The 13,289-nt window shown below is 31.7% G+C and overlaps 1 protein-coding gene across 2 annotated transcripts in view; it reads right to left on the bottom strand.

Annotated features, from left to right (window-relative positions):
- LOC127726511 (sentrin-specific protease 6-like) overlaps window positions 1–13,289 on the bottom strand; it is a 41,089-nt gene that overhangs the window by 10,745 nt on the left and 17,055 nt on the right. For both annotated transcript variants that reach the window (XM_052233871.1, XM_052233872.1), the window contains exons 10-16: window positions 11,390–11,642; window positions 9,496–9,675; window positions 6,073–6,421; window positions 5,183–5,299; window positions 4,456–4,584; window positions 2,118–2,210; window positions 1,154–1,415 (exon numbers count right to left, since the gene is read on the bottom strand). In XM_052233871.1, coding sequence (XP_052089831.1) covers window positions 1,154–1,415; window positions 2,118–2,210; window positions 4,456–4,584; window positions 5,183–5,299; window positions 6,073–6,421; window positions 9,496–9,675; window positions 11,390–11,642 — 1,383 coding nt within the window. The remainder of the gene's footprint in view (window positions 1–1,153; window positions 1,416–2,117; window positions 2,211–4,455; window positions 4,585–5,182; window positions 5,300–6,072; window positions 6,422–9,495; window positions 9,676–11,389; window positions 11,643–13,289) is intronic.

Raw genomic sequence — 13,289 nt, 5'->3', positions numbered from 1 at the left:
AAACATTTGCTATTTTATGACAATCTAATTTCATGGTTTGATAATTTGCTTCTATGAAAATAACTAATAAAATGCTTTTCTGGGCACAGCTTGATACAACCGCAGAGGTCGAACCCTGAACAGTTAGGGCAAGTATGGACACAACATTCAAGTTTGATACACACTGAATTTGGATTGTGATTAAATATTTGACACAGCATAGGTTTCTGACACAGAATGAATGTGGTCTAAGAACTTATAAATTTTTAATTTATCTATTCAAACCAAATCATTTTTATTTGTTTTTATTTATAAATCAGAAATAACCAATTTAAAATGGAAAATCTAAAAGAAAAAAAAAAAGGAAAAAAAAATCCCCCCGTCCAATTTTTTGAACCCCCTTATAATTCATCACCCCCCAAACTCAATCCCAGCCTTCCCTTTGTGGTATGGTACCTTGCAGTACAATTTCAGAGAGATCCATACACTTGAACACAAGTTATTGTCTGGAAACTAGAAAAATGCTTATTTTTGGCCCCTTTTTGGCCCCAAATTCCTAAACGTTTTGGGCAATCACCCCCAAACTCAATTCCAGCTTTCCCTTTGTGATATTGAACCTTGTAGTACAATTTCAGAAAGATCCATACACTTACACACAAGTTATTGTCATGAACTAGAAAAATGCTTGTTTTTTGCCCCTTTTTTGGCCCCCAATTCCTAAAATTTTGAGGCAATTAGCCCCAAAATCAATCCCAGCATTCCCTTTGTGATATGGAACCTTGTGTACAATGTCAGAGAGATCCATACACTAACACACAAGTTATGTCTGGAAGTTACAAAAATGCTTATTTTTGGCCCCTCATTCCCTAACTGTTGGTACCATAACCCCCAAAATCAATCCCAACCTTTCTTTTGTGGTATTGAACCTTATGGTAAAATTTCATACAGATCCATTCACTTAAACTAAAGTTAGAGTGCGAAAACCAATGTGTCTTCGGACGACGACGCCGACAACGCCAACGCCAACGTCATACCAATATCAATATACGACCACAAAATTTTTTTGCGGTCATATAAAAATGTGTTTCTTGGTATCACTATCTTTTATTCTTCCTTCTTTTTAAGAGAGGGGATTGGGTGGGGGGGGGGGGGGGGGGGGTCAAATAATGCTTACCTGTTCTTCATCTTCTTCCATAGGAGATTCTTGTTTACATTTCACATCATTTGATTTTTCACTGCTCTCCTCCTCAGTATTTTGATTTTCCTTGTTGTTATTTTCACCTACAGATGGCTGTTGAGATTCATCAGTGTCTGTCTGAGAATTATCTCCCTTTGATTCAGGGGTTTCCTCCGCCGTAGTTTCTCGACAAAAATATCGAACAGTTTTTACCTCTGTATATCCAGGAAAACAAATTATTGCTAAAAACCAATGTGACCTGAAACAGAATAATTTATTTGGGTTAATAGTATTGCTTAAAGCTGAAACCATCCTCTTAAAAAATATTGGCCATTCTAAACTTTTGATTTGAATTTTCAAGTATTTGTCGAAATTTTCCTTTGTGCCAAGTTTGCCAATGTAACACTATAATTCTTAACATAAGTATTTAAGTACATATTGCATAATATCTAGCCTAGTATCTTTAAAATTCAAACCTCTCTTTTCAGTGTTGCGCAATTTCATGTGTAACATATTGAGGATGTTTTTCTTTATTTTATTTTTTTTTTGGGGGGGGGGGGGGGGGGGGAGGTGGGGGGTGATGTCTTTTTACTCTATGACAATGATCTTGTCTTGTCTTTGCTTTTTCTTTTTCAGTGCTAGACCTGAGGTTGTTACTCCACCAGGCAGAGCTGACCTTAGTTTAGACATACAAGGTTTTTTTTTTATGTTTTTGTGCTACTCAATCTCTGGAATATAACTGACAGAGGATATAAAATGTGGTTTGTGATCAAAATCATATAATTTTTTAGAGGTGATTACCCTCTTGGTATTTTGAAGCTTATTGTTTGGATTGTATCTCTTTGTTATGTATTGCCTTCTTGGTATAAGATTTTTCAATATAAATGTCACAGACAAAACAAAACATACCTTTTATCACTTTCAACATATGACACTTACCACTAAACAAGCCTCAACATACCTTTCATTTATTGGAACTATTATAAAGTCTTTTTCAAACAAATCTACATGCTTTGTCCATTTCTTCACTCGAGCGTGTCTTCTTTCTGATAAACTGCAATACAGACATTAGTCACAATAGTTCTTTGTTTAATATTGAAAACTCAATGTAGGTCATATAAAAAGCTGGTTCAATTATTTACATCCCTGAACAAATTCAGAAAGTTATGGTAAAGAGCGCTATTCCAAAATTTAAATGTATGGGGAATTGAAGTGAATATTTTCCTCTAAGACCCCCAACCCAGGCCATAATCTTGCCGGCGAAATGACGATTTAAGTCGCCAAAGAATTTTGAAAATCGCTAAATATTGCCAGCCGACTGACTTCATGGCGAAGTCAAATCGCTATGAAAATCGGTAAAAGGGAGACAACTTGTGAATTACAAGTCTCCCAGGTTAAAAAAAAATGGCGACTGCCAAGGAAAATCGAGATTTTCGAAACGACCCAGGACTAATACTGTCGACGATCAAATTAAATAAATAAAACGGCGACTTTGAACATCCTTGGATAAAACATTCAAAACTATTCAATCGGAAAACTGACCGTCTGTTAAAGTTATCATTTTACGATGATTTTTATCTGAGGATGTTGCGTAATCACTCAGCTGATTTGTTTTATTTTTATTTATTACGAGTCGATCAAATTGTACTATTCGGTGGGTTAAGGGTGGGAATTAACGGTAGATTTATTATATTCATTGAATAAAAACTGAAATATAAAAGGTAGAAAGACAGCTGACGGATAATGTGATTGCAAACGTACGACACTCGACTAGCTGTGATCAGCAGTGAATTTTTTTTTTCACCACAATTTCGTTGATAGGGAATTTATCTTTAAAAAATGATAGAAATTAGCTCTGTATCGGTTAATTAATATGTGATTGACAGATATTTTCATTTATAGGCTTACAATCTTTAACGAGAATCTCAATTTACAACTACATGTAACATGATGTCCTGGACATTCAATAATGTTTTACAAAATAATGACAAGTGGTGATATAAATTAAATTCCCAGTCATGTGAAATTCATCAGGTAAACTGGGAGTCATATTTTTCTGGACATTTAATAATAAATTGAGGCAGATGCACATGAATTTAATGCATCATAATATTACTAGGCTACTCCCTCATGTCCCAAGCAACAAATTTTATTTAAACTTAAATTCAAGTTGACAGTACAAATGGTATCAATGAATAAATAACAAATATATTGTCAAAACCTTTTTATTAACAACTTTCTATATATACATTTTGTACAATAACATGATAAAACTGCATGTATATTTTTTATTGCATATAAAACAATTTCCTTAGTGATAAGCACGAGAACACTATGCAACCGAGACGGTAATGGAATCTCACTTCTCCCTTCTCTCTCATGGAAGGAGAAGTCACTTCTCCCTCTCCAAAATCCTATATTAGGCCCTGCCCCAACCATAAAATTCTAATTAGAAATCTGATGCATTACTGTGAAAAAAGTTGTATAGAAACCTCCTACCCTTGTATTATCAATAATAGGTGCCTTCAAAATTCCCATATCATTCCATAATTCTATAATTCTAAAACACCAATGTCCATATCAGCAGGGATATCATCCCTTAAGTTACAATTATAACCAAAACATTTTCATTCTTTTCTTCTTCTTCTTTTCAGATATATCATTTAGTTACGCCCCTGACTAACAATGTTTGTAATCTTTCTAAACAAGACACCAATATCTTACATGATGTATATGTATTAAGCTATAATAATCAATTCTAGGTACTAAAGAGGCATATATTAAATTATAGATTATCGTTGGTTATCTCAACGAGATTAATTTTCTCGCTTGAGCTGGTACGGCGAAAGTGAGAAAAGCAATCGAGTAGAAATGACCAATGATAATCTGTTTATCGCTACTTTACCTATGAAGACGTTGTAAATTTCCTTGACAACGGCACGTGTTCCCTTAGTTTCTAGCGATAATTTTCATAATCACTCGACTCCACTGAGACGGGAAATTATCAGTCAGCAAGATCAAAGGAAAAATTCGAAAAATAGCGAGAATTGGTTTTATTTGTCCCTTGTTCTTTAAGTTTTTTTTCCAAATATTCTTTATTAACTTGACATCCTATTAAACAGCTGTTATTTGTTTTCTTCTGATTAACAGAATTGATTAAGTTGTTGAAGGTACCTGTTTATATAAATTCATCTCACACTAGCAGCCAGTAAGCTATCATGAAATCATATGTTCTACAGTTTAAGTCAAATAAAAAATTGACATGCCCCTTGTGAAAGAATTTTTTCTCTGATACAAACCTCATTTCTACATCTCCATGTGGATCTATACTTCTATTAATTCGCTGTGTCAATCGTTTGAAGAAGAAGGAACTGAAGACATGGGTCCTCTTACGATCTGATTCACTCAGTTTTTCATGGACAAGATATCTGAAATATAATTAAGAAGAATAAAGACCTAGTTATTTTCAGCTTCTTCTAGGAATACTGCTCCCATGTAAAATTAATTATAGATTCACAATGGTTCTTCAAACAAGACAGAGTTTGTTGGCAACAATCTCATCGAAGGGTGATAATTTTGAAAGATCATTGAAAATCTGTTTGTCATTATTTTCCTAAGTAAATTCAATGATCATGGCTTAAGATGGATGACAAGCATTCCTTTTTTTCTTCAGAAAAATTGGTATCACTCGATTGAAACAATATATAAATGTTGATTATAGATCTCTTAATCCTATTAAGCTCCTCCCATATTTTAGTTGTTATATATACATGGCTTTCGAATTGTTTGGTTAGTGTATTCCAAATGAAGATATATCCAGAAAATGTTCCAGATGCATAAAGTTTGTAGAATGTTTCTTCATTCTAAAGTAAAATCTCCAGATTTCGAGGTGTGGACGGTTGACACATACAGGTATTATTTTGTTATTAAGTTGATGATGATCCTATCCATCTATCTTCATGTCTACAATCATATTTAGCAAACATACACAACATTATATTTAAAAGTTGTGAATGAAATACTTACTTGAGGTAGAAATCAATGATAACATCATTTAGGAACTCTCCATCAGTGAGACAGAAAAGGTCTTCATTTGTCACAGTTATTCCCCCTGTTGCAGGAGGAGGTGGATATGTAATTAACCTGAAACAGTCAATTAGAATAAGCATTTTCAGATACTCAACCTTTTTCTTTTTTTCAATAAATATTTTTACACTTTAAGTGTGCCATGAGCATGTTTGTTTAATAACAGTATTACTGATGTATTAACAAAAAAAATCTTAGAGAGCTTGCTTGGTAAAGGAAGGCTCTATAAATCTTAGCAAGGTTGGGTTTTTTCTGAACATTTTTTAAGACTTTCACGAGGGATGATATTTCAAATTCAAAAGTGATACTTGAAAATAGAACTACATAACATTTTGAAAATATACTGAATAAAATAAACTGCAAGTGTTCAGGTCCAGTTATTTCTTTAAAAAATGCAACTATATGATATTGAAATAAAAAGTGAGTATAATAATTTGATTACTGAATAGCAATAAACCTATCAAAATACATAATGTGAGTTCAAAATCAGCAATACAATTTTTTTTTAAATGTTGATGTTTTTTTTTGTGGGTTGTTTTTTTCAAATTTTAATGTGTAAACTTTTCACACTAGTTTGATGTGTGCATTGAACAATAAATGAGCCCTTCACCTTAATATTGTTGATTATGACATACTGTTTGCAGTCAAAATATTTTCAAGCAATTTTTATATATGAGAAGTATGCAAAAATAACACCCAATAAAATATCAATGTTTACAGAATGTAGTTGTGACATGCAATTGATTTAGATTGATTTCAATGTTCTTAAAAGTCATATTTTAAAAATTTAAATTTTTTTTTTTAAATTTAAAAAAAAAAAGACATCTTACTTTTCTACTGTGCCACTAAACAGTATTCTCGGCGGTGACGGTGATCGTTCTTCACCATCTTCTGCTGGAGTCACTGCCCTTGAATTTGACGGAGTTACTGCCCTTGAGTCTGTACTGTCCTCAGTAGAATTCGATTCTTCTAATGTCTTTTGTTTGGCTATTTCCATAGTTTTTGAACTAATGTTAGGTGCAGTTTTAAGTAACAGTTTATGCTGGTCATCTTCATCAAGTTGCATGAGGAACTCACGTTTTTTAGAATTCTTGTAGGACTTGAGAACACTTCGCAACTGTTTAAATTCTAGCTTGCATTGATCGTTCATAAAAAATGTTATATACGTATCTTTATTCACTGAAACGGAAGAAAATAGAAATATATGTAACAAAAGATATTGCTCCCATTGATAAAACTTGTTTACAACACTTGTTCATATTGCCAGCATTCTGTATAAGGCCCCTTTTGTAGCATGTTCTTCTGATAAGGTCAGATGACCATTTTAAAATCCTGTTAATTTCATACTTCAAGTCCCCATTTCAGAATCTAATGCATTTTGAGTTATAATTTCATAAGTGTACACCAAAAAGTTGTGATTAGCTAAAAATATACTGTCAATGGAAATTCAACTGCTAATATAACGTTCTTACTTTTTGCTGCACTACTTTGCACTTGCTACATGTATATTGTGTAGGCAACTGATCATTGGTCAAGATTTTACCATGCACTATAGATGTTTCATTCAATTACTGTATAACTGCCTCATTCATTTTTAACCTTAATTTTTCTTTTTGTTAACTCAAAACTCATCAATCTTTTTTCAATCATAGTTTTCAATGTAAAGTTTTGTTATAACTTGCCTTTTGTCCTTTTTCTTTTCACCTGTTTTAACGGTTTTTGATTGCACCCTTTGATGGATGCCTGATTACGAGAAATAGCATACAGAAATTTGTGGGTTTAACCAGTACCTGTCCATTAAAATATATAGATGATTGATGATTGATTGGTGGTTGCTTAATGTCCAGTGGCAAATATTTCATGCATATTCAGGACAAGAACAAATTAGAAATAAATACAATAGGTAGGTCCTGTAAGAGAGGCCGTCCGGGATGAAGGTCGGGCAAATTTCGACTACCACTGGAAAATGAGGGTGTATTGGAAAGGGACAGAAATTTGGCCTTGCAACAGGCCACCTACAGACCCCTCAAAGAGTTGTTGCAAGGGTTCTTAACGTGCAAAGAGTGTGGCACTCTCTCTACACAAGGCATCGGATTTAACATCTCCATTCTGAACATGAAATAAAATATCACTACAAAAGTCAAAAAGTCTGAAAAGACCAGTTTTTGTCTGAATTTGCATGAATTTTTACTCGACATTCTTAATTTGTCTGAATAATTTTTAAAAATTCTTGACATAGTATGAATTTGTCTAATAAGGTTCTTGATTTTTCTTGACAAGTGTCTTGACAGTATGAACATTGTTTTAAAATTTCTCGACACTTCCTGTATCATCTGATAAGAGTCTGGATTAGTCTCGACCAATTCTTGACTGTCTTAAATTTGTCTCGATCTGTCTTGACATATTCTTGACATTCTTAATAATGTCTGAATATGTCTCGACATATTCTTGACATTCTTAATAATGTATGAATATGTCTCGACACATTCTTGACAGTCTTAAATATGTCTTGACACTATCTCAACAGTATAAATTTCGCCTGAAATGTGAACAGACTTATGCTGCACTGTTTTTGACATTCTATTGCTGTTGTATACTCCTTTTTATTATGGCTAAACTAAACTTTGAAGAATCAAGGATTAATTTGGTATAGTAAGATACCCTTTTGGTGCAACTAAGTTGGAATACCCTGAATAATCCCCCATGTAGTTTAATTTTGATTTATTTTTATTAAACATTTAAGTAATTGTTTTCATTTGGAATATAAGTCGAAGGTATTGACAAACAGCATTTAGATTTTTGCCGTTCGCAAAACTGCCAGTCAAATTTGCTTTACTAAAATAGGTGTCTTGTATCTCATTTGGACCCCACAATTCATCTTTTGGGTTTGTGTGGCTAAAAAAAGAGGGGGGGCTTTCGTTTAGGTCAAAGAATTTGTTCCCATCTTGATTCAAAAACCTTATTCATTTTTTAGAACAACCCAAAAACATTTTTTATTCAAATTTGAGTGTTGAATTTTACTTTTATCAAAAATAAATATTTGTGATAACTCCTTCCTGAAAAGAAAAAAATGTTTAGATCTATATTATGCATGTCTGTTTGAGAACCATTTCACAAGACCGATGATTTCTATAGAAATCATTGATGGGACCCATTATAAATACATTTTTTTTATTTTTCCTGGAGTAGATAATAATTTTCTTTTAATCTTTGGGAATTATTCAATTTGTTTTTATGTTAAAATAATTAACTTCATAATTTTGATGAAGAAAATCCATTTCAATTCAATTTTTTTTCATCAAAATGATGATTTTTATTTTCATCTATCAACAAACTTTTTAAATTGTAGTGGCATGGTCGGTCAACTGATAAGTTGTATGGCTGATTACAGGTAAAGCAATAACTTCTATTTGACAGTTGCGTGTACTCTGGGGTGTGGAATACCTTAATTTTATTGGGAACATCCTGTCCATGTTAATACTTAATATATTCCAACAGATGACATTACACAAATTTTTCTTCTGTTAAATGAATGATTTGTATATCATCATAATTTGCTATTTATATAAACCACATTTTGGTATAATAATTATTTACCATATCAACATTGAATATTATGAATGTAGAATGAAATATGTCTACAGTATGATTGGTTTGAATCATTTAATTTATAAGATTTAGGAATCAAAATTTGTAATTATTTAAAAACCCACATTTGAATTATTTTATACATTAGATTTCATAGCCATATTTGCATTTGTAAAAATATTTATATACCCAAATTTTCAATTATTTTACATGCCCAACTTTTATTTTTGTTGTAAAGAAGTGTAACTTGACAGTATATCATATAAAGAGAAATAAAGATTAAAGTTATATCATGAATATTGGTCATGATTTGTAAAACTCAGAACTGTCTAGTAAATTTAAGACACGATTCAAAATGTTCAGAATATGTCAAGCCATACTGAGAAAAAATAAGAATGTCGAGAAATTTCAAGACAGTATTCAAATGTCAAGAATTTGTCAAGAAATTTTAAGACCATATTCAGAATGTCGAGAATATGTCGAGTAAATTTCATACAAATTTAATATAAATGAGAATTTGTCAAGAAAAATTAAGACACAAGTCATACTTTTGGAGAATGTCGAGTAAAAGTTCATGCAAATTAAGACAAAAACTGGTCTTTTCAGACTTTTAGACTTTTGTAGTGTATATAGATGACCCAATGATTATTTTCTTACAGTCTTACCTGAACCACCAGGATCAAAATATGCCTTGCCATCCACTTTTTCCTTCATACTTAAACATTCCCGGACTTTTTTACCAGCTTCAATGTTTGTTAATAAAAATATCACATTACATTTCTTTCCATAAAGGCACTGTACAACATCGTCTGAATTTATTTTTAGATTGTGGAAATCATCTTCTCCTGGAATAAAAAATATCACTATTTATAACTGAGAGCTTTTCCAGAAGGGGGTTTGGAATTTACCTTACCAGAATTTAGCTGTAAAATGAACTAGTCTGATATGGCATGGATATATTAAAAAAAAACAATTAATGGAATCTGTATGATCAAGCAATTTTTTTGGCCATTGAATTAAGAAGTGAAAAAGGATTAATATAAATTTATCAAGTAACATCATTCAGAAGTTAATAAGACATTAGTCAGTGAGATATTTATATCTACATTTTAATAAAATTTTGTTTTACACATATTTGCATTATGGCTCTAAACTTCTTGCATTTAATGCATAACTGCAAAAACAGCCAAAAAACCGACTTACATTGAGATTTTGTCTTTAATATTTAGATATAAGATAAGCTTGACTGAAAGAGATATTTTGCCCAAAATATCTTTTTCAAAAATAGTATTGTCTGTAAAATTTCATTTTTTTTTCGGTAAGCCTATATCTAATTTGTATATATTTAAAAAAAAAAATACATGTGTAAAATGGCCATTTTAAGTCAGATATGTCCATTAAGAAATATTTGTGACATCTAAGTGACATCACAAATGACATTTCTGCACTTAATTGTCAAGATTACATTTATTCATTTCATTATTAATATAATAAAGAACATGTTTGTAAGACAACAAGAATCTTTCTAACTTTAAAATTGAAGGTACCAATAAATGGCCCTTGACCATACCTCCTCCTTTGTCTAAAAACAGTGAATTTAACTTAAAACACATTACTGTAAATTCAGAAATTATTGCGATGTTTTTATTATTGCGAAAAATGCGACAGGGTTATAATCGCAATAATTTAAACTCACATTTTGAAATTTTTTATATGAATTAAACAGGATTTTTCTCAATATCGCAAAAATTAAAATCGCATTTTAGTCTAAAATGACAAAATCGCAATAATAAATGCACGCAATAATTTCTGAATTTACAGTAGAATAAGACAAATACCTAGTCATAAATTTTTTTTAATTTTGCTTTTATCTTTCTGTGTGATAAATTCAATCTCAAGAAACTCGACCAATAATGACTTTACTCAATCGGGTCGAGTGAGAACATAATGACATCATAAGCCTACGTTATTGACACTGCCTAGGAAAATAGTGATTAACAGATTATCTATGGTCAGTCAACTCAAGGAAGTTTCTACAATGAGATTGAAGCTGTGAAACTTCCTCTTAGTTTTTAAAACCAACAATCTATAAATATGCATCTATAGGACACCATGTTTAGCTCACATGGTCACATTTCCTTGTCTACTGAACCATGACATCTAGGTCAAAATCCTTAATCGACACATTTTTTTTAAGGTGCATAGTTTATTGAGTATGTGTACAAAGTTTCGATTTGATATGACCACAACTTCAGAATAATCTACCTTAAACCAAAACTTAAACCTGATACAGGACAGCATGCAAGGTGAACAGACAGATGATGCACAAGTTTTAAAACACAAAATCCTCTTATATCCTATGTTGAGCAAAAAAAATGTAATAAGTACCAGAGTTCTCGATAAGTGGTGGTCCTAGGGATTTGACCACCACATTTTTGGTAATTTGCAATAGAAATTATAGTGAGGACCTGCATATTTTCTTCAAGGACCACCAGGCAAAAAAAGATTTCGAGAACTCTGAAGTACTCAAATTATTCAATTTTATATTTGGTTGCATACCTTCCATGTTAAATGAAATATTAGTAGTAGTAATAAAGACAGGTTCCACGGCAGTCCCCTTCAAACTACCAACACGAATGCTTCGACAATCAAGTGCAAGAGGGTCAAGTGTTCCAGTCACTTCGTCATCCTCTGTCATCTCTGTCGTACCAGACTTCGTATCAATCACAGCAGTCTTAGTAGATACTGTCCGAATTGGTGTCATCCCATCACCTGAGTTTTGTCTCTTCACTTTCCGTACTGGCTGACCATCCTTTGATTAAAAATAAAATGAATACCAATTAATTATCCTCGTAAGGAACGTATGACTGTGAAATGTAAGTAGTTCAAATGAGAGGCTTTATTTTTTCTAAATCTAAAGATTGATTTTTAACATTGTTTTGATTATAGTTATATGCATTGTTGGGTCACTGTCTTGTTAACTTACACCACACTCTTCTTTTTATTCATAAAATATAACAATAAGCAATGAAAACTGTAAACCTTATTTTCGTGGATACATCAATTTCAGGAAGCTCGAATTTGTCATTCCCGAGAAATTTGAGACACATATTTTCTTGGATCAGACGAACAAAGGTAAACCATCATATCCTCTTCTTTGGCACAGTGGTCAGTCAAGGGTATGACTTAAACAACTTATTAGAGAAAATAATAGGCATACTGTTATTGTGGGAATTCTGACAAAGTTATCTCCTCCTGTCATGAATCGTGCTCAAATAACACGTCCATTATTGTACAAAAAAACATTGTCTGTTATAACTTTGATTTATCACAAATATTTTTGTCAGGTCAAATGCAAATTAGATCTGCTACTTTCAAATTTAGCACTGTTTGTTTTGTTGTTTAGATCTTTTGTGATTTCAACATGTTTACATTATTATTCGTGACTTCCAGTGAATCAATGTGGGCACAGTGATTACCAGTATGTTGTATTTTATGGTAGCATTGTCTTGAAATAATTTTTCTTTTAGCAGAATTGATTAAATATTACATATTTTTGGGATTATTCTAGCAATTCGTCAATGATACCTCATGATTCAATGGTAACTTATCCTTCAATTTCAGTTATATAATCTACTAATTTTCTCTAATAACTTGTTGAAGATATACCCTTGACTGGTGACAAAATTTGTAAAATTTAATGTGAAAATGTGCTGAGATATTTTAACTTCAGAAGTGCTGCATCCTAAAGTAGTTAAAAAATTCGTAAGGGTTCCGTGGAACCCAGTGTCTTGCCTACTTTTTCTGTTAATCGCAGGCTCAACAAAAATGAGGAGGTAAATCAATAAAAATATTCCACTTGATACTATCTTTTGATTGTTAGAAGCTTCTGTCCAAGTTTGGTAAAAATCCAGGATAGTTTATGAATCTAACAAAAGTTTAAAAACTTTAACTGCAGACTGAATGTAATGTTAACTGGAAGAAAACAAAATTTCCTTCTAGATACTAGCATTTGATCATAAACAAGCCTCTGTCCAAGTTTGGTACAAATCCAAAATAGTATAAGAAAGTTATTAAAATTTTAAAAACTTTAATCGTTGTTTCCTGGCAGAAAATCCAAGTCCATTTAAAAGAAAAAATTCAGAAAAAATGGATTTATTTTTTTATAAAATTTCCTTCTAGATACTAGCTTTTGATCATAAACAAGCTTCTGTCCAAGTTTGGTACAAATCCAAAATAGTATAAGAAAGTTATTAAAATTTTAAAAACTTTAACCACAGAGTGAATGTGTTGTTTCCTGGCAGAAAATCTAAGTCCATTTAAAAATAAAATAAGGAAAAAATGGATTTATTTTTTTACAAAATTTACTTCTGGATACTATCTTATGATCATAAACAAACTTCTGTCCAAGATTGGTAGAAATCCAGGATAGTTTAAGAAAGTTATTAAAATTTCAAAA

Source organism: Mytilus californianus, unplaced genomic scaffold (assembly GCF_021869535.1).
Source record: "Mytilus californianus isolate M0D057914Y unplaced genomic scaffold, xbMytCali1.0.p SCAF_18, whole genome shotgun sequence".
Taxonomy (NCBI): Eukaryota; Metazoa; Mollusca; class Bivalvia; order Mytilida; family Mytilidae; genus Mytilus; species Mytilus californianus.
Note: the sequence above shows the minus strand (reverse complement) of the source record. Positions and strands in the feature narration are given on the sequence as shown.